This window comes from Corvus cornix, chromosome 2 (assembly GCF_000738735.6).
Source record: "Corvus cornix cornix isolate S_Up_H32 chromosome 2, ASM73873v5, whole genome shotgun sequence".
NCBI classification, from domain to species: domain Eukaryota; kingdom Metazoa; phylum Chordata; class Aves; order Passeriformes; family Corvidae; genus Corvus; species Corvus cornix.
Genome location: NC_046333.1, coordinates 153,535,595 through 153,562,755, shown reverse-complemented (window position 1 = coordinate 153,562,755; position 27,161 = coordinate 153,535,595). Strand labels below are relative to the sequence as shown.

At 47.8% G+C, this 27,161-nt stretch overlaps 1 protein-coding gene across 2 annotated transcripts in view; it reads left to right on the top strand.

Annotated features, from left to right (window-relative positions):
• Positions 1–27,161, top strand: part of ZC3H3 (zinc finger CCCH-type containing 3) — a 135,986-nt gene that overhangs the window by 67,842 nt on the left and 40,983 nt on the right. For both annotated transcript variants that reach the window (XM_010404674.4, XM_039548872.1), the window contains exon 5: positions 22,994–23,187. In XM_010404674.4, the coding sequence (XP_010402976.2) occupies positions 22,994–23,187 (194 nt within the window). The remainder of the gene's footprint in view (positions 1–22,993; positions 23,188–27,161) is intronic.

Genomic DNA, 27,161 nt, shown 5'->3' with positions numbered 1-27,161 from the left:
AAAATACTCTAAAAAAGATGGAGGAAACTCTTGGATTGGCAAATGCACAGGGATCCTAAATAAGATCTCCAAGAGCTTCACTGGGCAGCAGGATCTGTTTTCCAGGAGCTGGAAAGGGCTTCATGCAATGGAGGGAAGGAAAAGAAGGAAGGAAAGGAAGGAAGGAATTTGTACATCTCCCCCATGGGTCAAATTTCACCCTTGGGCTGAGTTAATGAAATTTCCGCTTAAGTGTCTTTTGTACTCAACATGGAGAAAAATTCCTAAGTAATTATATATTCATATCCAAAATCTACATAATGTTTGGAAGATCTGCTGGAAGGGGGTTGGAATGAGATGATCTTTACGGTCCCTTCCAACCCAAATTGTTCTGGGATTATGTCATCAGCTTTCTCAGTCCCTGGGTGTTTATTTCCTTCTGCTGCCTTGGAAATAATTGGAATTAGCTCGTTAATACCAACTAATATCCCTCCTACCAGGTCTGGTCTCTCCCCAGCAGAGCACTGAGATTTCCTCTTTCTACACCCAAATTCTCTGTCTGACAGAGCTTCCTTTGGGATGAAGCCATTGTGTTCCCTCCAAACCTTGGTTTTATTCCGTTAGGGAATGTGTGGATGATGTAGGACTATCCAGTCTCTCCTTGGCTCTTCCCGGGCTGGATCCTGGCACCTCTGTGTGGATTCTGCACGAGGCCGGATTCGCCACTGCCCTTGGCACCGGCAAAGCCGACCATCTGCATCCGGCAGCTTCCCTGTTCCCGGTCCATCCATCCATCCATCCCCAGGTGCCAGTCAGACTCCGCAGCATCTGCAGCTCCTGCTGCCCTCCGGGCTCGCCTGGAAGGAGGATTTGCAGGAGGATATGGGGAGGTCTGAGAGGTCACAGCTGTTAGAGCTGGGAAAGTGGGAAAAAAAGAGCAGAGGGATTCCCAAAGTTGGCACGGATCCCGCGGCCACCTGTCCGTGAGCAGGAACGGTTTTCCAAGCTGAAATAACATTTTGATTGCAAATAATTTCCTTTAATCCCCCCCCAATAAGTGGAGATTTAATAATTGCTTCTGGAATTGTTGGTAGTGAATCCAGATCTGTGTTCCTGCTGTCCTCTGGTGTGGAAAGGAGGATGTTAACGGAGGCAATGAGGGGTGAATCTCTGGGGAAACTCCAAAGCTATTCCAGTTCAGGATATTTTATATGGAAAAAGGTTTTATGGCTCAATAAGGAGGAGCAGGGAGTGTCGAAGGTGACGTCTGTGCTGCTTTAAATTCCTTCTTAAACGCAAGGATAAAAGGGGGCAAAGGGGAAGCGTTATTTGTGTCTGGGAAGGAACTTTGTGGGAGTTGTGGGAGGCAGTGGGAATGTTTTCCTGTTCCCTCCCTCTGCAAAATTCCTGGTCTCTTCTGCATCTAAAATAACGCTGTTTCAACCCAAATCAGGGTGTGGAATCATGGAATCATTGTGGTTGGGTAAGCCCTCATTGAGTCGAACCATTCCTCCAGCACAGCCAAGGTCACCACTAAGCCATGTCCCCAAGTGCCACATCCACATGGCTTTTAAATCCCTCCAGGAACGGTGATTCCACCCCTGCTCTGGGCAGCTGTTCCAGGGCTTGATAACCCGTTCCGTGATAAAATTCATCCTCATGTCCATCCTGAACCTCTCCTGGCACAGCTTGAGGCCATTTCCTCTTGTCCTGTCCCTTGTTTCCTGAGAGAAGATCCCGAACCCCACCTGGCTCCACCCTCCAGTCAGGGAGTTGTGGAGAGTCCAAAGGTCCCCCCTGAGCCTCCTTTTCCCCAGGCTGAGTCCCCCCAGCTCCCTCAGCCGCTCCTGGTGCTCCAGACCCTTCCCCAGCTCCATTCCCTTCTCTGGACACACTCAGCTCCTCAATGTCTGTTTTTCTGAACTCCTGGGTTTTTAAGAATAAAAAGGTGATGAATAAGGAGGAGGAGGAAAGGACTTCCTTGTACAACATGTGAAGATGTGGGATTAGAATAATGGAATCATGGGATGGTTTGGGTTGGAAGGGACCTTAAAGACCATCCAGTTTCACCCCCTGCATGGGCAGGGACACCTTCCACTACCTCAGGTTGCTCCAAGCCCCGTCCAACCTGGCCTTGGGACACTTCCAGGGATGGGAAGTCCACAACCTCTCTGGGCAGTCTGTTTCAATCCAGCAGGACTAACCAGATGTGCTGCCCCTGTTTGTAATCCTTGACATTAATTCTGTGTCATCCACGGGATTGTGGATGGACAGGGAATTAGGCAGGATGAATCTTACCCTGCACCTGCTTTCCAGTCCCGGCACATCCCATTGGGCAACTCCTCATGGATCTGCATCATTCCTACCTATGCACAGGTGACACCAACCAACTTGCAAACGTGAGGGAGGGCAGCGACTGCACTGGCCGGACCCAGAGCTGTGGCAAAATCCTCCGGAGGCTGGGATCCATCTGGGAGGGCATCTTGGCAAATCCTCTGTGGGAAATGCAGTAGGAAGCGCTTCGTGGAGCATCCAAGAACGCTCTGCCTGCCCAGGGAGCGCAGCTTTGGGAGCCTTTTTGCCTGCGTTGGTGAAACTCTCGCCTCCTATTTTTCCCCCTTTTTTTTCCCGTCGGCACTGCTGAAGTGAGGCTTCCTTGGGCAGGTTTTTTACAATTTGGATTTGATGAGAACAGTCGGTTACGACTCCCTGAGTGCTGTAAAAGTTGATGCGATGGTCGCTCCGCGCCTGTGCTCATTTTTATAATTTTTTATTTTATGAAACAGGACAGGGAGCTTAGTGACTTATTACTATTCATTTCGTTTCAATGCAGTAAATATTGATTCAGTGGGGGCTTTTCAATTTAAACCACTTGCCAATTATATAAAATATTACTGGCCTCTGGAATTATGCTTACGGATCCCTTTGGCTGCTCATTAACGAAGGAGCGCAATTTTTAGATCCCTTTGCTTTCATCATCCAAATAAATGGGCCAAGCTCCCTCTTCCCAGGGAAGGTGCTGTAGACTCAGCTCGCAGGGGCTTGACAGCCTCGATGGAGCTCTTAATTTGGAGCTGCTTTCAAAGGATTTTGTACGTCGGGATTTTTTTTCATTTTGAGACATTGAGGTCTGTTCCTCTGATTTTTCAGCTGTGGAACGACAGCTGGGATAAACGGAGCTCAGGTTCATCAGCTTCTCCCACTGTTGGGTCCTTGGATGTTGCTTGAGCTCCAAGGATCTGTTTACACCTGTCATGAGGAGCAGGATAAAAAGTTTAGAAAGAGGGAGAGGGGATTGAAACCTGACAGGTGCAATTCCAGTGGTGGAAGGGTCTTGTTGGCTGTGGTCACTTGGGGTTATCTGTGATGGACGTTCCCATGGCAAAACTTCCCATGGAACCAGCTCAGACAACTCACAAAGTGTTGCTTCAACAACAAATGTTGGAGCCCCTCCGTGTAGGGATGGGGTTAAATAAGCTTTGGGAAAATGCCTTTGATGCCACCAGAGCTCATGGTGGTGGGACTGTAGGCCTGGGATGTTCCCCATGCATAGATGAGCCCATTTCAGAAGCTTTCCCTTCCTATTGTTGGACCTGTCCATGCTCACAGTCTCCTGTTGAGCCCTTTGGAGTGTGAGCTCCTTGCCGTGCTCCTCCTGGCATCTCGTCACTAGAAGGACATGAGATCAGGATCATGAAAACCTCGAGCTCCTTCTCCAACCCGTTTGTCCTGAGGCCACGGAGAGCGGGGCATGGATAGATGCAGGATATTCTAATGAGATTTGAAAGAAATAAATCAGACCTAGAGGAGCATCCCCACAGTTGAGAATTATCACTTTTGAGGGTTAATTACTGGGGAAGAAACTACCTTCAAGTGGTTTCAGGTGCCATCAAGATGAAAAGAGGGAAAAGTTGGGATTGACCTCAACTTCTCGACCGTATTTAAACCCAAATGAGAACGCGCAATGGTCAGGAGGAGACTCAGAAATCGTCTGGTTTAGCAGGAGCTGCATGAATTGGATCAATGTTAAAATGTGATTTAAAGCACGTTGTCGGTGGAGCAGAGGATTTGGCCAAGGATCTGGTTCCAAGGGTGAGTTACGACGCTGGATCTCGGGGCCAAGATGTTCTTCACATTATGCTTTGTGCAGCACTTAACCTGTGGTGGATTTCCCCAAAAATAAGCAATGATGTGACCAAAAAGAACCTGGATGAGGCTTCAAATTGGAAAAGAAAGAGCTAAAACTCCACTGCTGTGGAGCCAACTTACATAATTAAACACTGGTTTAAATACCACTTTTAGGCCAGGTTTAAGGGTGGTAGTAAAGCAACTTTACAATAATCAATGGTTTTTAGACTGCCTGCGTAATTCAAACTCACCAGCCCCTTCTCCCCCAGTGGTTCAGAGCTAATCTCACTGATTGGTTGCAGCAGGATCAACACTGTCGCAGTGAAGGTGACCTGGAATCCCTTTGTGTGAGTGGGTTTTTGTCAGCTAAATTCAAGGAATTTATCCTTTTTTATGCAAAACCTCAGGGTAATGTATTCATCAGGTTGCTAGCTCACCTATTGCTGGAGATGAATGTGTATTATTTTAATGCTATGATTAATAAGGACTTTCTGAAGTCCTGCTTAAAGTATTCCCTGATGGTATTTGAGGACTTAATTTGAGTGTAAAGACGGGATAATTGTGGGGCATTGCAGCACATGGAAAGCGCTGGGAGTTTTGGAGCAAGACAAGAGCTTCCATGGGAGACTGGCACAAATTGTGGAAAGGCTTCCCCAGATCGCCTTGGAGTCCCTGTGTGCACTTCAACCTGAGGGGTTTTGCAGCAGCAGTGAGCTGGCAGAAGGGGGATTTACCCCTCATGTGCCGACACAAAGAAGCCCAGAGGTCAAAGCTGAAACCCCTCTGGAAGGCGGCACTCGGTGCCCAACACACAATGAAAAAGGGGCAGAGCTCCTCACCCAAAAGGGGCCGTATCTTCCTGTCGCTGTTAAGCAGGCACGCAGGCGAAAGCAAAGAAGAAAGAGAGGGGACTCTCCATTTGTGTTCCACACAGGTTTATTGGGGTGAAAAGGCAGGGACAAAGAGGCCAAATTGGCAGGAGGGTCCAGGGATTTTATACTGGGTACAGAATAGTCAGGGAAAGGGATCTCAGCCAATGGGATAGAGACAAGCAGGTGGGATTGACAGGAAGGGAACCAATGGGAACAACACACAGGAGGGACTTAGGGAAGGATCCAATGGGGCATCGAGGAACGAAGAACTTTCTAGAACTGATACATATTAAACAAGGGAAATGAATATACATAACTGCATACATAAAACAGGGAGGTGAAAACATTAACCAATGAGGGAAAACATGCAAACATCAGAACAAAGAACTTACGGGTTTTCAACATGACTGCAAAGTTATATACTAAACTGGGGTTGCTGACCACCACAGCTGGTGGTCTGAGTTCTCCTCGGGAGACAAGTGGTTGGAGCCATGTGCACTGCCACATCAACCACTTTAGGATTTTTAATTGCTTTGTGAAATCATGGAATCATCAGATGATGTGAGTTGGAAAAGACTTCTAAAGATTATCTTTTTCCAACGCATGGGCAGGGGCACTTTCCACTCTCCCAGGTTGTTCACAGCTACACCCAACCTGGCCCTGGATACTTCCAGGGATGGGGCAGCCACAGCTTCCCTGGAAAACCTGTGCCAGGGCCTCACCACCCTCCCAGGGAACAATTCCTTCCCAACATCCCATCCATCCCTGCCCTCTGGCAGTGGGAAGCCATTCCCTGTGTCCTGTCCCTCCATCCCTTGTCCCAAGTCCCTCTCCAGCTCTCCTGGAGCCCCTTGAGGCACTGGAAGGGCTCTGAGCTTTCCCTGGGTCCTTCTCTTCTCCAGGAGCAGGTTCCTTTTATTGTGAGGGAGACATGGAGTCGTTTGTCCTTGTTGAGTGAGTATTTATGATGGGAGCTCCGGATGGTGTTTCCTTCTGATTGGATTTCTGCAGCTGGCAGGAATTGCTGCCATCCTCCCCAAAGGTCCCTTTTCACCTGGCAGGACACACTGCAGCCTTTTGCCTCTTTATTCTTGTCCGTTGATTTAATCCGTGGCCATTGGGGTGGACGGAACACCGGGATCTTCAGAATTTCTGTACTGCGCTGTGTGCATGGGTTGGATTTCTCCTACTCTTTTATTTTGAAATTTTTAAAAAATCCTGCTCAATATTCAAGGACCATAAAAACGTTCCGCACTTATCATGAGCTGTTATCTCAACGACTCCTCACCATTATTAATAATCACTCTCAGAGTTCTGTATTGCTCTTCCTTATGGCTCCCGAGGCAAATCATGGATGCAGGGAAGGATTTCTAATGGTTGAGTCGCAGGCTGGAGAGGATCAGAGCTGTTTTGCCTCTTCCTGAAAGCAGCACGACAGGTTTGGAGTTGTTTCTGTGGGTCCTGGTGGCCACCTGCCGAAGGGGAACCTCCTGAACATGGTCCTGCTGTGTCCTCCTGCAGACGATGGCATCCATGGAGATGCTCCATGGGCATTTTGGTATCTACCTGGCATAGGGAGGTGCAAATGTGAACAGGTATCCAGGTGCATCCAAGGGGATGGAGGCTGGCCAGTCCCACCAGGATGCTGGGGAACCCCCGAAGCTCCCAAGCTTTGGTGTGAGATCTTTCCCCTTAAATGTATTTGAAAACCATAGAAGGGTTTGGGTGGGAAGGGACCTTCCAAGGTCATCCAGTTCCAACCTCCTGCCATGGGCAGGAACACCTTCCACTATCCCAGGTTGCTCCAAGCCCCGTCCAGTCTGGCCTTGGATGCTTTCAGGGATGGGGCAGCCACAGCTTCTCTGGGAATTCCATTCCAGTGCCTCACCACCCTCCCAGGGAAGAATTCCTTCCCAGTATCCCATCTAATCCTGCCCTCTGGCAGTTTAAAGCCATCTGGTGGTTGGCAACTGGTTCTGAACGGCCCTGCTTGAGCAGGGGGTTGGGCCAGATTTCCAGGGATTCCTTCCAGCCTCAAACATTCTGTGATCTCTCCCGCAGACCTCTGGGCATTGCTGTTGTTGATCATGGCACATCCTGTCTTGGGGCACTGGGACATCCAGGGGGATTTGAGATTTTTTCCAGAGAAGCTTTGGCTGCCCCATCCCTGGAAGTGTCCAAGGCCAGGTTGGACGAGGCTTGAAGCAGCCTGGTCTAGTGGAAGGTGTCCCTGCCTATGGCAGAGGGGTTTGAACGAGATGATCTTTAAGGTCCTTTCCAACCCAAACCATTCCAGGATTTTATGATTTTATGTCAAAAACTAACCCTGGGCTGGTGATTGGACTCTCCTACTACAAACCTGGAGACGACTTGGTCTTGCATGAACTCTGGGATATCTGGAATTGCTGGTGGATCAAAGAGCTCCCATTCCCACCTTTAGTCTTCCAAACAGATATTTCCAAACCCACCCTTGAATTCCCAATCCATGCTCCTCCTCCACCTGGTTTTCACTGCTGGGTGATGGCCTCGAAAGCAGTGACCCCTCAAAAGTTGACTGATGGGTGCCATCCCACTGGGAAAGGTGACTTCCCTCTTTCCTTCTCCAAGTCAGTAGTGGATTTTATTTTTTCCCCTTGTTTTGGGGGTTGTTTTTGTTTTCCTTTTTCCCAGCTCGGCGCGGTTCAGCGCTTCGGCCTCACGAGCTGGAACGCCTGGATTAATTTGTGGTTAGATCTCTGTTAAGATTGCATCCACTTCCCCAGTCAGCACTTAATTGGCAGTCGCTTGATTTAACAGCGTGGGAGCCGGCTCCGGAAAAATGGCTTGGATAAATCACTGCCTGACGCCAGAAAATAGATATAATCTCAACATTAACTACATTAATAGTAGCAGGAGCCGAATTAAGAAGGCCATAAAGTAGAGGCAGGAGAGTATAAATTATGGCCATCTCGCTGTCTTCTTCTCCAGGCTCTGCTTTCCTTCCTCTCCTGGCCGATGGGATGGGATCGCGCCAGTCTTGGCTCCAGTTGGCTCTGCTGGAGACAGGGAGAAGAGCAATTCCCACAATTCACACCATTCCCAGCTCATGGCCCATCTTTGGGACAACACCAGATTGGTCTAATCAGTTTTAGTGGTTTGAGATTGATTTAGGTGGATCCGGAATGTTGAAATCACGGATTTGATTTCTTCCCTCCGGAGTCTCGACTGGGGCCATGGGGTCTTTCATGGTCCTTTGGTCACATGGATTTCTAAGATGATTATTTGGGATTGGATAAGGGGAGAAGAGACACTTCCTAATGATGTGGATGGAAATCTTTGTAGGGCATGTGGTGAGGTGGCCAACTCCCAGCTCCTGGAGAGCCCTCAGCACATCCCTCGCTTGTGGGTGTCTGTGCTGTTGTTCCCAAGGGAAACTTTACCTTTATTTCTGGTCTGTGAAAACCAGGGAAATCAACTCGGGATAAGGGCTGCGAGGGCTTGTTTTTCCCAATGCTCTGGGTAATGGTGACCTTCACAACTTCTCCTGCTCTTCTGGAGTTCCAGGAGAAGTGTTCCTCCAGCTTCTGTGTGCTGTGGAATTGTAAAAACCATCCCAGCTCTTCCAGTTGTTGCTTTGTATAGGATTTTGATCCTTCCATAATTTATAAACAGTTTTATAAATTTGGAAGCAAATCTGGTTGGTTGGTTGTTTTTCCCTTCAGTCTGGTGTTAGGTCCAGCTTTGGTTCATAAGGTGACACTTCAGGATTTTCTGTGGACATACTGGAGTGGAGATGCTCCACGTGGAGATATTTGGGAGTCCTGAGATGGAGGTGGAGGCTGAGCAGCTTCATGAGGACCAAACCCTCAGAGGGAACATGAGTTAGAGGTGTTGGTGGTACCTCCCTACTGGTTGAGGGGGGTGCCATGCAGGTAATGCCCTAGAGCATCATAAAAATCCTTTTCCATCCACTTTTCCATAGAAAAATGTAAAGAGGGGGATGATGATGCCATGGAAGTTGCCTTGAAAGTTACATCCCACCATGTGGAGGATCAGGTCACAAGCTGGAGTGGTACAAGCTGGAGGCAAGTTTTGGGTTCATTTAGGAAGTTTTCTGCATTTTTCTGGTCGGCCTGGAGATTTTCGTGAGGTTTTTGGAAGTTTGGGAATTGTTCTTGGTCTGGTGTCAGCAGAGGGAAACAGCTCTGCAGGAGTCTGGTGTGGGAAGGGCTAATTTGAAGTTAATGAGAGAGGAAGAATTACTTTGTTTCATCTTTGAGCACACGTTGAACTACTGTGCCAAAATTTGGGACAGTAGAGCCATTAAAATCCTATATAAATGAACCTCTTCCCAAATTTTCCCCCACAGTCCCTGATTAAAAGCATCTCTTGGCTGTTTGGATGTGCAAATGCTGCTAGGGCTTTTATTTTATTTATTATTTTATTTAGTGATAAATTTATATTCTTTATTGATAAATAGTTTTATTTGCTTATATTTATTTTATAAATTTAGCTTGTTATCTATCTCTAGGAAGCATTCACATCACAAAATCATGGAATAGTTTGGTTTGGAAGGGACCTTAAAACTCATCTCGTTCCAACCCCCTGCCATGGGCAGGGACACCTTCCACCAGACCAGGTTGCTCCAAGCCCCGTCCAGTCTGGCCTTGGACACTTCCAGGGATCCAGGGGCAACGCAGCTTCTCTGGGAAACCTGTGCCAGGGCCTCCCCACCCTCCCAGGGAAGAATTCCTTCCCAACATCCCATCCATCCCTGCCCTCTGGCAGTGGGAAGCCATTCCTTTTGTCCTGTCCCTCCATCCCTTGTCCCAAGTCCCTCTCCAGCTCTCCTGGAGCCCCTTTAGGCACTGGAAGGGGTTCTGAGCTCTCCCTGGATCCTTCTCTTCTCCAGGCTGGACATTCCCAGCTCTCCCAACCTGGCTCCAGAGCAGAGGGGCTCCAGCCCTTGGAGCATCTCCGTGGCCTCCTCTGGACTCGCTCCAGCAGCTCCACGTCCTTCTGCTGTTGGAGACCCCAGAGCTGAAGGCAGCTGTGCAGGTGGGGTCTCACCTGAGTGGGGCAGAGGGGCAGAATTCCCCCTTTCCTGCTGCCCACGCTGTGGGATGAGCCCAGGACACGGGGAATTTCTGGGTTTCCATTGCCGGGTCATGTCCAGCTTCTCATCCACCAACACCCCCAAGTCCTTTTTTCTCAGGTTTGTCCTGACCTTTTCAACTTTAATTCCAGCTTTTTGGTTCAGTTGCAGCCCCCTTCGCCACGTCCCGTTTTCTCCCCTGGAAATGGATTTTTAAAAGCGTCATCTTCCAGCGAATTTTCCTTTCCATCTTGTTGTTTATTAGGCTCTTAAAGGCAAAGCTTGTAATGCATCCATTGATCCAAATTCCAATTGAAGAGATGTGAGCACATAAAATAGTCCCGACCCTTTAATAATGGAGCGATATCCTTTGGAATGTAGGCAATGCAATTAGGACAAGGAACCAACCCCCTGCCCCTTGATGGGGGCCTTTGAATCATTTTTATCCATTCTGTATGTTCCGAGTTGGAGCTGAGTTCCTTTAAGTGTCTTCCCGGTGAGTATCTGATGGACTGACGCTCTCAGAAGTGTCGGGCCTTTTTTTTTCTCTTTCTCTTGGAAGCAGATCCAAATTTTTATAGATCTCTATTTATTAATTATGCATGTCTACATTTATAAAATATATATAATGTGTATTTTATGTGTGGATAGAAATTGGGTGGATGGGCCGAGGCCAACGGTGTGAGGGTCAACAAAGCCAAGTGTTGGATCCAGCACCTGGATCACGGCAACCTCGTGGAATGCTCCGGGCTTGTGGATAAAGGGCTGGAGAGATGGAAAAGGACTTGGAGGTGTTGGTGGCAGTAGCTGGACATGAGCCCAGGTGGGCAAGGAGGCCACTGGCACCTGACTTGTACCAGCCATGTTGCGTCCATCCCCCTGTGCTGGCACTGCTGGGACACCTCCCATCCTGGCAGGAATTTTGGGACCCTCACCAGAAAGACGTTGAGGGCTTGGAAGGTGTTCAAGGAAAGGAATGGAGCTGGGAAGAGACTGGAGCACCAGGAGTGTCTGAGGGAGCTCAGCCTGGGGAAAAGGAGAGACCTTTGGGCTCTCCACAACTCCATGACTGGAGGGTGGATCCAGGGGGGGTTTGGGATCTGCTCCCAGGGAACGAGAGACAGGACGAGAGGAAACAGCCTCAAACTGCACCAGGAGAGGTTCAGGTTGGACATCAGGAGGAATTTCTTCATGGAAAGGGTTGGAATCAGCTGCCTGGGGAGGTGGTGGGATCCCTATCCCTGGAGGTGTCCAAGGAATGCCTGGAAGTGGCACTCAGTGCTCTGGTCTGGGTGACAAGTTTGGGATGAGTGACAGCTTGGACTCAATGGTCTTGGAGCTCTTTTCCAACCTAAGTGATTCCATGATTCCATATATGTGTGTATATACACTTATCTGGGCATGCACAACACTGATATTAATATATATTTGCTGGATCATGGAATTACAGGGATGCTGAGAGTTCATGCCAAGGAATCAGAGCTGACAGTGCTGCTCCAGTTGTTTTGTGGATCAGCTTATAAATTATGTGGAGACCACAATATTGGATAAATCCATGGATATCCAACTACCTGCTTTAAATTTGGAAAAATAAGCTTGGAGTCAACACCTGACTTTGTTATTTACGCCTTAAATTTAATATAAAGGCAGGAAAATCAACTCTTCAGGGAAAAAAAAAATCATTTATACACTTCTCCCTGCCTTTGTAGCTAAATTTAATTTTAATTTTCAATTAATTAATCAAATTTAAATTTAATTTTCAAAATGCATCGTCTGTGGATGTGTATCCACCCCTAGTCCAAGCCGTGGGCATGGGGTTTTCCAGAGGCAGCCAGTAGCTGGTGTTTTCCCAGCGGATAATTCCCTTTAGCGTGGCCCCGCTGAACTTCTTTAACCTCTTCCGTGCTGAGTTCCTGTTTTTCCATGGAATCCTGCTCCTTGTCCGAGATATTTGCTTTAATTAAAATGTATCAGCTGTTCTGGCTCTTCATAGTATTATTGCTGTTTCCTGTGTGAGGAAAAGAGCATTTAAAGGGAAAATATCTTCGGAAAAAGCAATTATCCCAGGTATTTTTGGAAAGCAGGCAGGAGGGAAGGCCTCCAGTGGGATTTGGCTCCGTGTCTGGCTGATTATTGTGATAAATATTCAAAGTTGGAGCTGTTTGGGTTGGGATACGGACACAGCATTGGAATGATCCTCGGCAATTAGCCTTCCTGGGATATTCCAGCACTTGGAGCACATCCAGAGCTCTGAAATGGGATTTACAGGGATGAGCAGAGGGAGGAGTATCACTTCTGTGCCAGGATGGGAAGGTCTAGGACCTGCTCTCACTTTCCCTCTGATTTTAGCCCATCACTGAGGGTGGTAGGACACTGTCTGGGAGGGATTAAGGATTAATCCACATGGACACAGGTCCTGGAGCTTCCCAAACGGTGCCACTAAAGCCGGCAACACCTGCCTGGAACGCTGCGAGCTCCATTTCAGCTAATCAGAGTTAAACCCTAACGAACTTTGTCCAATCGCCTGAGCTAATGGGGGTGAAAGGAATCTAATTAACGGGACAATAGTTCCCGGTCTTCCCGGTGTAATCACTGATCCGCCGCCGGCATTAGAGCAGCAGGATGGAAAGCCGAGTATTAGGGACTGTCAGCATTTCCATTCTCAGGCTCAGCCTAAGCGGTTTAACGGGACCTTGGCAGGGGGGTTTGGGCTGAGACTTGACCTACCTTGAAAACAGCTTCATGTGGGCAAATTGTCTTCTCCAAAGCATCTTTTGTCTCTTCTCCAGGGAGGTGTTTTCATAGCACAGACTTTGCTGGAGAAGCTGGAAATGTTTCTGATCCTGCTGGGGCTCGCTGTGGTGGGATCAGGCCCAAGGCTGGAGAGAAACCAAGGAGATGGTTTGGAGTTGGGCTGTCAGGGAGTGGGGAGGACAAGAGAATACAGCCTCACATTGTGCCAAGGGAAGTTTAGATTGGATATCAGGGAGAACTTCTTCATGGAAAGGGTTGTCAAGCATCGGAACAGGCAGTGGTGGAGGAAGGAGGGAAGGGTTAGATGGGATATTGGGAAAAAAATCTTCCCTGTGAGTGTGGTGAGGCCCAGGCCAGGCTTAAAGAATGGTTTGGGGTGGAAGAGATCTTGAAGGTCCCACCCCCTTCTGTGGGCAGGGACACCTTCCACTGTCCCAGGTTGCTCCAAGCTCCATCCAACCCGGCCTTGGACACTTCCAGGGATGGAGCAGCCACAGCTTCTCTGGGCAACCTGTGCCAGGGCCTCAGCCCCCTTCCAGGGAACAATTCCTTCCCAATATCCCACCTATCCCTGCCCTCTGGCAGTGGGAAGACATTTCTGCTTCTTGTATGCCTCCATCCCTTGTCCCAAGTCCCTCTCCAGCTCTCCTGGAGCCCCTTTAGGCATTGGAAGGGGCTCTGAGCTCTCCCTGGATCCTTCTTTTCTCCAAGCTGGACATTCCCAGCTCTCCCAGGACAGTTCCACCCCTGCCCTCCTCACCTGGCCACACCAATCCTTCAGTACAGCCCATCACAAGGCAAATTCTTTCCCTGTTTTCCGTGCTTGGTGTGTGGAGCTGGTTTTGTATCCAGGCTCTCCATCTCCCGCAGGAATGAATTTGGGTTACAAACAATAGCAGGGATTTAGCAAAGAGGGGCAGGGAAAAGAGCTCTCCTCTCTCACTGCTCTGAGCTCCTCGAGGTGATCCTGGCTCTACTGTGTTTTTTGGAGGATTTTGGCAGGATTTCAGGGCTTTCCCTGGGTTCAAGCGGGATGATGAGCCCAGCAGGGGCTGCCAAGTGCCGTGTGGAGCTCCAGCTTTTCATGGACACAATGGAGAGGTGAAAGGGAACGGCAGTGTGGGGCTGAATGGCTTCCAGAGGGAAATGGCAATAAATCCAGTGGGAGGGAATAACGGCACACATGAGGGAAGGGATGGCATCCAGAGGGACCGTAACAGGCTGGGCCAGTGCAAACCTCGGGGAGGCCAAGGCCAAGGTCTTATCCCAGAGATAAATCCAGGCTGGATGGAGAATGGATTGAGAGCAGCCCCAAGAAGGATTTGGGGGTATTTATATGGGTGGCTGAAAAACTGAATGTGCCCCATCTATGTGTGCTGGAACCCAGAAATTCCCTGTGTCCTGGGCTCATCCCACAGCACGGGCAGCAGGAGAGGGGAATTCTGTTCCTCTGCCCCACTCAGGTGAGACCCCACCTGCACAGCTGCCTCCAGCTCTGGGGTCCAACAGCAGAAGGACGTGGAGCTGCTGGAGCGAGTCCGGAGGCGGCCACGGAGATGCTGTGAGGGCGGGAGCCCCTCTGCTCTGGACTGGGAATGTCCAGCCTGGAGAAGGGAAGAGGAGGTTCCAGGGAGAGCTCAGAGCCCCTTCCAGTGCCTAAAGGGGCTCCAGGAGAGCTGGAGAGGGACTTGGGACGAGGGATGGAGGGACAGGACACAGGGAATGGCTTCCCACTGCCAGAGGGCAGGGATGGATGGGATATTGGGAAGGAATTGTTCCCTGTGCAGGTGGGGAGGCCCTGGCACAGGTTTCCCAGAGAAGCTGTGGCTGCCCCATCCCTGAAAGTGTCCAAGGCCAGGTTGGATGGGGCTTGGAGCAACTTGGGATAGTGGAAGGTGTCCCTGCCCATGGCATGGGGTTGGACTGGATGATCTTGAAGGTCCCTTCCAACCCAAACCATCCCATGATTCTATAGAATGTTCCCCCTCAGTTTAGCCCAAAGGTGCCTGTAAATTTTACAGCCCTTTGAGAAGGCACTGCAGGGATATTGGGATATTTTGTTCATACCTGGGCCTTTCCAAGTGGAATTCTTTAAGGAGAAAAGTTATCCTGTCTATGCAAAGACTGGGGAAAGGCCTCATGCCTAGGAGAGGTGGAAATTGGGAAGAACCACGAAAAACCCCTCCACAAGCCTTCACTGCAGGTGTAATCCCATGTTCCTGGTTTTTTGGGGTTTTTTTGAGGAATCTCTGTTCTCATTGGTTGATAACCATTTAATTTATTTGCAACTATTTTCCTTTCCAGGTCAGGGGGATTTATTGGGAAGGTACGTCTTTATTTAGGTAATTAAGGAGCTTAATAGGTGCTCATTGAAATTCATAATTTTCCCCAGGTTTTGAAAATGCTAAATGAGATCTGGGCTGGATTATTTTTTTTTTCCTTGAGATTAACATTAAGCTGCATTTGAATGGAAATTCAGATTCAATTGAACCAAATTAAAATAGGGGGTTTTTTTTAAAAGTGTTTGTTTCATAATTAGAAGTAATTATTGAAAGGAGGGAATTGTTTATGGGTAAATTAACGAGTTTTTGCTGGTCAGTGTGTATTTAAAACTAATGGATCCTGTGTATTTATGGGTGTACGTTGGGAAAAGAGACATCCCTTTCTATTTTTAATTTCCAATCACTTTTCCAACCTCAAATATCATCAACAGTGGAGTGACTAATTTGAATTATCCCAATCAGGTTCTTTAAATAAATTAAATCTTAATGTAGAAAGTGTTTATTTGAGGTTTGACCTTTTTATTTTAAGGAGAAAGCATCGATGTTGATAAAAATCCCATAAATCAAACCTTTCAGTGAAATTACTTGCTTTTAGCTGTAGATTTGGGGTCCTCAGGGATCTGGTGGGTGAGGATAGCGACAGAGCAGCTTCCACAGGAAAGTGGTGAAGCATCTCGAAGCATTCCTGGTGTGTTTGAGGAACACTTTTAACCCTAAATCCTGTGTTGTTTGCTAAGGAATGACAAATGACTGAGGAAAACATGATTTTTTTGGTTTTGTTTTTCTCCCAAATGGGGATTTTCCATTGCCACCTTCAAGGCTTGTGATGGATGAGCTCTCCCTCCTTCCTCACCTCTCTCCCTGTTGCTTTCCATAACCATTGCCCCCGTGATGATCCGCTCTTTCCTTGGGATTCAAATGCCGGCATGCAAATGTGATTTCTGACTATGTAAGGATTACTTCCAAAAAAAATATAAGCTAAGCCCAAGAAGAAATCCAATAGTAAAAGAAAACCATTCTTTAAGAGCCACTTGTATCGCCGCCAGTGCCAGGAAATCCTCTCCGTTTCAGCTGGCTGGAAGCGCCGCCGGGATGTTCCTGCTCTGCTCCTGGGGTTGTGTTTAATGTAGAGACGTCAAATACTCTAAAAATTTTCTATTTCAAATATAAGGGAATTTTTGCAGGGGTTTGGGTGGGATTTTTGGATCGCTTGGTCTTGTGTTGATGGGGGATGGGGGTGTTAAATCTGAGCACGCTGGAGCGACTCGTCCTTGTTTTTAACCTTTGTTTTCCATGTTGGCTTGGAAATCTCCTGGTTTTTTCCTTTTTATAGATTATTTTAAGAGGAACTGTGTTTTCCCAGCATCACTCGCTGGCTCCCGGCTGAAGTTTTGGTGGTTTTACTCCATTCTGAGCAGCTTTGCTGTGTTTGGAGGCGAGGAAAGTGCCTTGAGCTGGGCACCACCTGACAATTGACTCCACATTATTGTGCTGAGCCCTTTTTCCCCCTCTTCGTCCACTTTGTGCTGTTGGAAGAAACATTTCCATTTCCTAAGGGATTTTCCTTCAGGAAAGCTTGGAGAAAGGGTCCAGATTTTCTTCTTTTCAAGTGATGTGAACTTGGTCAAGGAGAGAAGACTGAGGGAAATTTTGTACACCAGCCACGGTGTGACCAAAGGACCAGGGCAGTGCCTGTCCCCTGTGCCTGGAGCATGTCCAGGGAAGGGAACAGTTCTGGGAATGGAGCTGGAGCACCAGGAGCAGCTGAGGGAGCTTGGGGGGCTCAGCCTGGGGAAAAGGAGGCTCAGGGGGGACTTTTGGCTCTCTACAACTCCCTGACAGGAGGGTGGATCCAGGTGGGATCGGGATCTGCTCCCAGGGTAAAAGGGACAGGAAAAGAGGAAACAGCTTCAAGTTGTACCAGGAGAGGTTTAGGTTGGATATTGGGAAGTTTTTTTTCATGGAAAGGTTGGGCAGGCATCGGAACAGGCTGCCCAAGGCACTGGTGGAATCCCCATCCCCGGAGGAATTTAACATCCATGTGGATGTGGCACTTGGGGATGTGGCTTAGTGGTGGTCTTGGCAGTGCTGGGGAATGATCTTGGAGAGCTTTTTCTACCTAAAAGCCTCTAGAATTCTCTGAAGGACACAGCAGGGTGGTGTTTAATCCTGGGAAATCAGACTTGGTCGACACGAGCACCTGCAAAGCACCAGCACGAAATGTTCACAGTGAGGCAAAGTTGCTGCTTCAAGAGATGCACTGGAAAAGGCTGAACCTCAACCCGACAGAATCATGGAATGGTTTGAGTTGGAAGGGACCTTAGCAGTTTTCCAAACTGCTGCCATGGACAGGGACACCTTCCACTAGCCCAGGTTGCTCCAAGCCCCATCCAACCTGGCTTTGAGTGTTTTATCAGCCTGGGACTTCCCTTCGTAACGTTTTTAGCACCAGACTCTGATTTTCCCCAGAGTCAGCGTCGAACCTGCGCCGGCTACGCCGCCGTTTTTAAACATTTTTATGTCGTTCCTCCACCCCCTCTTCATTAAAAATTTTTCTTCCGCTGTCCACCCCAGGGGTGGGGGAAAGACAACCCTCAACCTTGTGTAGTCAAGGTTATGGCGATAAATTCCGGAGCATTGTCACTTCTATTCGGAGTAAATTGGCCGGCCGCTCTCGGGCTGAAGGGGAGATAATTTGCTGTAGTATTTCAAATGGATTAGAAATGGATTTGAAGGGAAAGTTCATGCCTCCCATTACAAAGGCTAGAAAGAAGACTATCTTAAGGCACTGTTCACACTCTGGCCTTCATTATCCACGCTTAATACCTTTCCTATTTTCCAGCGTTAATGAAATTTCCTGCCGGAGCGGGGCCTTGTGGACGGACGGGAGGACTCTTTAGATCCGCAGGATGCGCGGCAGAAAGGGAATTACAAGGCCCTCGTGTCGAGGGGCCCGGTGTATTCTTCAGGTCCTTGGCCCGGCTATTATCTCATTAATTTTATCCTCTTTTGTCAATACAGTTCATTTCCAAAGGCCGTCCTTTCCATTAGGGTAACAATTCCACGGAGAGCTGGGATCCCGCTGCCGATGAAAAGCGAGTGGGCGTTCGGCTCCGTGCCCTCGCCGGTGGCTTTTTCCCGCCACCGCCAGCTTGGATGTCACTAAGAGGGAGGGGGACACACACTGGTGGCTGTGTTGGAGCCACACAACCACTTGGGAGCAACAACTTGGATGGAGAGGGAAATAAAGGGTTCCTGTGAGTGAAGGTTGGGAAGTTGAGTTCCCTCCCCGCGCTGCTCTGTGTGCATGGTTTTTCCATATAAAACGTGATTTCCCTTACATTTTAAATCTCGTGGGGTTCCTATAATATAATAAGTATCCTAGCTAGTATAATAAACAATGAATACAGTAAATATTCTAATAAATAATATTTTAGATATGTAAAAGGATGAGGGGATATCCCTGCTTGGACATTTGCACCGCCTAGAAGGTGGAAATGGAGGTGGCCAAGCCTCCAGTGAGCTCAAACTGAGCTCCTGGTTGGGACTCCCCATCCCTGGAAGTGTTCAAGGACAGGTTGAATGGGGCTTGGAGTGACCTGTTCTACTGGAAGGTGGCCCTGCCCATGGAGGGGGGATTGGAACTTGGTGATTTTGAAAGTCCCTTTCAACCCAAACCATTCTGTGATTTGATGATTCCATGGCTTCGGTCTGGTGGCGCTGGGGCCTTGGCAGCCCGAGCAGATGTTCTGCAAAAGCTTTGTTTGGAGACCACCCAGAAGTCACTTTTCTACCTCAAAAATCCAACAAATCTAAATGAGAGGAGGTTCAGCCCTACTCCCTTTGGGGAATGAGATGAGTTTTGATGCTCTTCGCCCAAATCCTTGAAAAAATCATAGGTTCATGGAGTGGTTTAGGTTGGAAGGAACCTTAAAAATCATCCTGTTCAAACCCTGTGCCTCAGTGGGAATGTTCTGATACAGTGCCTGTGTTTGGAGGCTCCCTCAGTTTGGAGCTTGGCCATCCCTAAGGAATTCCAAAGAAGAGAGAGGCGTGCAGCCACTGGAGTGGCTGAGTGCAGCAAGGCAGGAAAATAAATATCTCGAGGATTTGTGGGATTCAACCAACTGGATCTTAAACTGGTGCTTAAACCAGTGTGGGTCAGGCTTAGGTGGTGTGAGCACGCCCTGGGACTGTGCAGGGCTTGGGATGGGTTGGGTTTTCTTGACCTTACAGCCAAAAAAAATTTGAATTTATTATATTATCTCATATATGTGTGTATATGTGATAATATAATGTATTAAGGCATATATAAAATTTATATTCAATATATACTGAATATATCTCTATAGATACAGAATATTTTTAATATATACAGATACATCTACATGTAATATATAGATATAACTATATAGATACAATATCTATTTAAATATATTAAATATTCTACTGAAATATATTTATCCTGTATATATATTTGTCTGTATATAGTTTATCTATATATCTGTATAGTGTATCTACGTATCCATATATCCATGCCTTGAGTGCTGCCACAGCTGTGCCACATCCCAGCCTTTCCCTACAAACCAGAGTGGGAAATGTTGGATGAACCCCTGGCTTCTTCCCTCCCCTCTAATAGACTTAAGGAAAATATGAAATGTATAATATGTAGAAAATTATAGCTATATATTATATCTATTACCTATTTATTAGTGAATATATGTAATTCAATATATATTCTGTATATTCAATAATATATGAATAATACAAAGTGCTAAGAATAAAAATAGTATCTGGGCCCCATATAAACTCTCTCTAGGTATTATTAAATAGATATATTGAATATATCTAGATATTATTGAACATATATGATTCAATCTATGTATTCAGTGCATATATTCAATAGTATCTGGAGATAATTGATGGATATACAAGGCCCAGAGAATACAGATGGTAATATATGGATTTATGTACAAAAGTATCCATATTTATTGTTCTATATAATATATAGGTCTTGTATTTCAATACATAGAGTATATATGTTCAATAATTTGTGTATCTGTATGGAAATAGATGCGTGTGGATATCTCTATATTTTACCCAGAGATAACATATAGGGAATATATATAAAATTAGAAGAAGTCTTTGAAGGGACTGATTTGGCTGGGAAAGAGGAGCCCAAAATCCATTGGCACTGCAGCCCCTGTGAATGAAGGAATGGAGCATCCTGGGGCCTCCCAGGGATGTGTCACTGGGAGGAAGAGGAGATGGATGGAGCTGCAATGGGTCTTGCCACAACCGTGGTGATGTCTTCATTAGAATCGTGGAATGGGTTGGGTTGGAAGGTTAAAGATCATCCAGTTCCATGGATGTCATGGCCAGGGACACCTTCCACTACCCCACGTTGCTCCAAGCCCCATCCAGCTTGACTTTGGACACTTCCAGGGATGGCGCAGCCACAGCTTCTCTGGGAACTCCATTCCAGTGCCTCAGCACCCTCCCAGGGAAGAATTCCTTCCCAATATCTTATCTAATTCTGCCCTCTGGCAGTGGGAAGCCATTCCTGCTTGTCCTGTCTCTCCATCCCTTTTCCACAGTCCCTCTCCAGCTCTCCTGGAGCCCCTTTAGGCACTGGAAGGGGCTCTGAGGTCTCCCTGGATCTTTCTCTTCTCCAGGTTGAACACCCCTAGCTCTCCCAACCTGGCTCCAGAGCAGAGGGGCTCCATCCCTTGGAGCATCTCCATGGCCTCCTCTGGATTCGCTCCAACAGATCCGTGTCCTTCTACTGCTGGGACCCCAGAGCTGGACACAGAACTCCAGATGGGATCTCAGAAAAGCAGAGTAGAAGGGGAAAATCCTCTCCGTCATCCTCCCGGCCATTGGATATTTGATATCATCTTTATTGCCCCCGATATGGCCACAAGACCTTTCTTCAGGTCTTGCATCCAATGCTGGATGCATCCTTGGCCTTGCTGGAGTTTTCTGGGATGTGCTGGGTGATCCGTGAGTGACCCAAGTGTCCCTCATGCCATCTCCACCTTCAACCAACGGCGCCACCGCTGTGAATCTTTGCGAGTCACTAAGGCTCGATGCTCCTCTCTGGAGCAGTTCCATGAGGAGGAGACCCTGGGGGAACTGAAACGAGGAATTTATCGAATTCCCATCCCCTTCCACAAAAACCAGGCAGCAAATTTTCCGAGCTCGGTAGCCAGTGGCAACAGCCCTCCGGAATGAATAGGCTGTCACGCTCAGCATTAGGAAATGTAACTATTCCATTTTCCAGCTCTCTTTTTCTTTGGAGCACATGTTCATTTAAAGGAAATGCTCTCCGGGGTTTGCATTCCGCTGATAGGATAGCGGGATCTTAATTTACGGATATTCTCCGGTAATGCGCGGTTTATATACGTTCTGCTAATAGCATTATGAGCATAGTTTGGGCTAATACAAAATTAGAGCTCTAATTTGCATAAACAAATTACTGTTTGGATTAGCGCTAAATGAGGAAGGCGACTGATATTGGAGGAGATTTGATTTGGCTGCAGTGGCTCTATTTGGATAATGGGGGATGGATAGGAATGAGCTGGGAGGCTGCGTTGTGGGTTGGGAGGGAGGTAGGATGGTGCAGCAGATGTCGGGTCATGGAGTGGACAAGATTTTGGGTGGCAGAGGAACCTCTCTGGGACATATGAAGAGGTGGGGATTGGCCTCTTCCCTGTCAACCAGCAACAGGATGAGAGGAAATGGCCTCAAGCTGTGCCAGGGGAGGTTCAGGTTGGACATCAGAAGGGATTTCTTCATGGAAAGGGTTTTTAAACATTGGGATGAGCTGTCCAGGGAGGTGGAATGGAGCCCTCATCCCTGGAGGTGTTCAAGGAATGCCTGGACATGGCACTCAGTGCTCTGGTCTAATTGACAAAGTGGTGATTAGTCACAGGTTGGACTTCATGGCCTTGGAGGTCTTTTCTAACTGAAAAGATTTTGGGATTCTGTGATATTTATCCCTCAGGTGTCACTTCAGGACTTCCTGGTCCTTCAGAATAACATTATGGGCAGCAGTAAATGGATCGCGATTCCTGATCCATCTGCGTCCCACTGCCTCAATATTGGTGGGGTTTGTGAATTTAGGGAGAATTGAGGAGGTGGGGACACATCCCCAACCCTGCCCATTGGACCCCTCTGAGGTCCAGCATCAGCTCCAGGTGACAGATGGGGGATGCAAGTGCTCTTGGGTGACTTGTCCCATGCGGCGATTGAGGAAAATCCTTCCCAAGAGCCAGATTTGGGGGCAGAATAAAAATATCAAAGTTGTGGTATCTGATTAATAATAGGAATAATGATACCAAAAATACAGACTAATGGAATGTTTTGGGTTGGAAGGGACCTTAAAGACCATCTAGTTCCAAACCCCTGCCATGGACAGGGTTGCCACCCTCTGGATCAGGTTGCTCAGAGTCCCTTCCAACCTGGCTTTGACGCACTTGCAGGGATGTCAAAGCTTGTAGAGCTCCATAAAACTTGGCTAAGCTCAGTGAAGGTCTCACCTTGCTGATTCTCTCATGGGATTGCATCCACATTTCCTTATTTCTGCCGGGGCTGGAGGTGCAAGACAAGGGTGGGAGAAGTTGGGAGAGAGTCCTTGAAGGTCGTTCTTTTGGTGTCAGTCATGAGGAATCAGAGCTTTTCCTCTGTCAACAGCAAGAACATCCCGGGTTCTTCCATAGATCTCCTCCATTCTAGTGGGAGCTGTCCCTGCCCACGGCAATGGGGTTGGAATGAGATCTTGAAGATCCCTTTGAACCCAAACCATTCCATGAGTCTCTGATCCCATGGTTTGCTCATGAAGCAGCACCTCCTTGTGACATTCTCCCAAATTTGGGCTGACCTTGACTTTATTTTTCCTGCAGGTCCCCGTTGTTAAACCAAACCCGACCCTCACTCCAAGGTGGCAAATCCCAGCTCGTCCAACAGCACTGGAGGAGCAAAGGCTTCTGCTGCATCGGCGGGGTCATGTACCGGGTGTCGGCCAACAAACTCTCCAAAACTTCCAGCAGCCCTGTCCGGGTCAGGGACCTGAGCACCAAAACTCCCATCAGAGCAGGTGAGCAGCAGGAATTTGTCCAAAATCTACTGAATTCAGTTTTTAGCTGTTTGTTCCCAGCCCGTGGGTTGCAACCCATCCTCTGGCCTTGTAGGATTCCAGATGTGAAGGTGGTGGACATCCATGGTGCCAAGAGCTGTTCTTGCTTTACAGTAGCTCTGAAGGGGAAATAATGTTGGAGAAATTTAAGGTTTAGGAAAACTGAGGTTTTTCTTGCGTCAGACTTAGTTCAAGCTTGTGGAGATGTGCCGTTAAACTTGGTTTAACGAGCAAAGTCTTGGGTAACTGCAAACAGCACCAGGAGGTTGAATGTGCTTGAGATGCTCATCAAATTATGTTCAATATTGACCTAAAAATTTGGGAAGATCATTCTCCTGATAACCATGGAATGATGCCTCCAATGTGATGAATTCCTGGCTTTAGATTGTGGCTTTGATTAAATTTGTGTTTCAGTTCCCGCTGTGTTTGATGCCTCAAGTGTGGCTCTTAAAAAAGAGCAGATTTTAACTGTGGGTTTTTTTTTTTTTATTTCTTCTTGGTCTCAAATACTTTTGCTCCCTAAATGCTTTAATGAGAATTTTTGGGGATAGTTAAACTGGGAATGGCAAAACTGATGGCCTTGTGCTGATGTTTTCCTTGGCTGGAAGGATGAAGGGAGCAGAGATGAGGATTTTTATGGATGATGCTGGAAATGAGGCAACGAGGAGTGGTTTGGATTGGAAGGGACCTTCAAGGTCATCCAGTTCCATCCCCCTGGGACACCTTCCACTAGACCAGGTTGCTTCCAGCCCCGTCCGGCTTGGCCTTGAATGCCAAAATATGATGGGAAAGCACATGAAGAGAAGAGATGCAGCCTTTGAAACCATCTGCACCACAATTCCAGTGGGAATTATGGGGCATCCTGGGTGGTTTTAAACCCACAAAGAGCAGGGTTAGGGAGGGAAGGAGGTTTGTTCTGGGATGGGAAGTGGAGCTGCCTGTTGATGATGGCAGAGATGAGGATGAGGCGGTGGCCAAGGGACGTGGAGCCGATGGAGCGTCGCTTCCAGGTAATTTCCCTTCTGAGAGCATTAACGGGAGGCTCAGCAGCAGTTCAGGAATGGTTTGTTGGTGTTTTCACAACTCAGCTCTTCTCAGGACAGATTTTTGGTGCCTGACTCTCCTGCAGCCTCCTCCTTGCTGCCAACTCCTCAAGTAGGGACGAGCACACTCAGGAGCACGTGTCCCGAATGGATTCTTTTGGAATCTGGAGTGCTGCCTGGTAAGTCCTTGGCTTTGGTGCTGCCTCTGAGGAGGAGGGGCAAGGATCAGCCTTTGGAGACTCAGAAGAGGCAGCCATAAAGCAGCTCAGGGGTTTGTAGACCAAAAAATCCCAGTGCCACCGATGTAGGATTTTTTCCACGACCTTGCTACTGGTGATTTTCCAAAGTGTCTGGATTGGGATAATCGGCTGCACAAAAGCAGCTCAAGGGTGGTTCTGCCCTAAGCACCATCTGTGGGCATTGAAGATATCACCAAAGGCAGAAAATACCCTGCAGGAGTGGAAGAAAAGGGGTGAAACCCTAAGATGTGGACAGGGATGATGTTAGATGGAGCAGGGGATGGATTTCAGGACAGAGTTGGACCACTAGGAAGAGTCCTGGGGAGAAGCGATGGCTGGAAGGACTGGAAAAGTGGAAGATCTAGAGCTGCCAAGCAAAGGAAGGATGTCTCTCTATGGCCAGGTGGATCAGCCAAAAACCAAGGGGCTTAAACTGCTGGCAGAGCTCTCCAAGGACAAGGATGATGAAGTGCTGGAGACATTTGGCTCTAAAATCTCCATTACTGGGTTTTTTTAAAGAACAGGTTTCATAAACTTCTTTTTGGGGAAGACATGGGTCAAATGCTTTGCTGCCTTCCAGCAAGAAGGCGAATTTTTTAATTTGTCCAAGTGCAAGGAGGTCTCTAAATTTGTCTGGAAATAGCAAATTCCCCTGTGGGCAGCATAGCAAGGACTGATGCATTCAGCCTATCCATGAATATCCATCACTGTGTTGGGACCAAGAGGAGAAACACCAGCTTAGAGGCAAATTTCTGGAAGAGGGATTGAGCCAAAGGTATGATGGGAGGATTTCTGCCAATTCAGGCACTGGAATTGCTCATGGGGTTTCCTGAGGGGCTTGGGGTGATAGGGCATGGAGGAGATGCGATCGCCCCATTTTTCTTTCCCCACTGAAACCACGTCTTTTAGTGAGGTCTCATTCAGAGAATTGGGTTTAATTAGTCCCACCTGGGGAGAGAAGATCCCTTCCAGGGTTATTCCCTGTAAAATACAGCCCCATCTAATAATTATTTTGAAGATATTCCTTGATGGCTTTGTAACCACAAAACCCGAGGAACTGCTGTGGATCGGTATTTTCATGTCATCTTTCATCTCTCCCCATAATTCATCCTCCTTCCCAAGGATGGATTCCACAGATTCCTCTTGCGTTAGGATAACTGGGCCTGGCAGGGCGGACGATTTGTGTGTTCTCATCGGCTGCGAACGTTTGCTCAACGCTCTGTGTTTTCAACACTTGACAAAGTTTATTTAAAAGATGGAAAAAAACGGCTTTTCCTTTCCCTCCCAGTGCCAGGTGCCGCGTGTTTGGAATAGTGGAGAGACGGGAAATGCTCCTGACAGTTTAATAGCTTGGAGTTTACTTCCAGTGGGTTATAATTCTGCTCTTTCCCTGGATTTACGTGGTTGGGGTTTTGTCTCTACAGTACAAAATCCAGTGCTGGGCGCTGGGGCTGATCCATCCACGCCATTGTAGCATTCCCAAGTGATTTATTGATGGATGCTGGTGGTGAGTTAAGATTTGGTCCTGGGGATGCACTTCCTGCATCCCTGTGCTGTATTGGGATCAATCCTGAGGCTACCAGGAGCAGTGGGAGGAGCAGTTTTCCACGGCTCTTCTGGAATCAACTTTGTTAGTGGTAGAGACACGAGGAGGGCACATGGCTTGGGGACAAGGAAAGTATCTCTGCAATTTTTTGAAGTGTTTTGAGCGTAAAAAACCTCCCTGGAGCAATCACAGCATCACCATGGCCTGTGCAGCTGCTGAGAACTTTGCTCTCATCCCATGTGTGGCTCTGCTCCCAAAGGATTTCTGCGCCTTCTGCACTTGTCTCCGGAAAACTGCAAATAAAACACAGAAATAAAAATGCTTTTTGCCTTCCCAGCTGGATAGGGAGCTTGGATGTGGCGTAATTCATTGCTTGGACAAGGATGGAGAAGAAAACCCAGAGCTCAAACACTCGCTGCTCATCCCTGTGCAAGACAAAGATGTGGAATCACACACGGAAAAGCTCTTTCCCTTTGGGATAACTGGTATTTCAGCACCCATGTATTTTTTCACTTTGCAGAAGTCTTGGAAAATCAGTGGTGGGATGGTGTGGAAAGCATTTGCTACGTGGCAATTAATTAAGCAAGCGGAATAATTGGGTTTCTCTGCTCACAAGGAACCTTTCCTTCATTTCTTTCTCCAGCTGCTAAGACGTTTTCCAGACTCTTGAGGAATTTCCATGAAATCAGGGAGAGAAGCAAAAGGTCCTGGGCAATGTAGAGTTTCACAAAGAAATACAAAAGGGGAAATACAAGATTGAAAGCAGCAGAAAGCAAATTAAGGTTTGACATTGTCCGGAAATCAGCCCTGACCCCAATCTCGGCACGAGCCGCTGCTGCTGCCGGCAGAGGAATTGCACTCCGTGAGCTGGGACTGGCTCCAGCAGGGTTTTCCAAGTGTCCAGGCTGTTTTCCCAAAGGGCAAATTCTCACCTGCATGATTTCCTCAAGCCCTGCTGAGGTTTTAGCTCTTGGTTGGCGAAAGGCTGGTGGTTTTGGGGACTCCAGAGGTGGCAGCCGGCCCATTGAGCAATGTGATTTTATTTATTGGGGTTTTCAAATTTTCTCCATGGCCGTGTATTCCAGAGCCTTGGAGATACGCAGGATT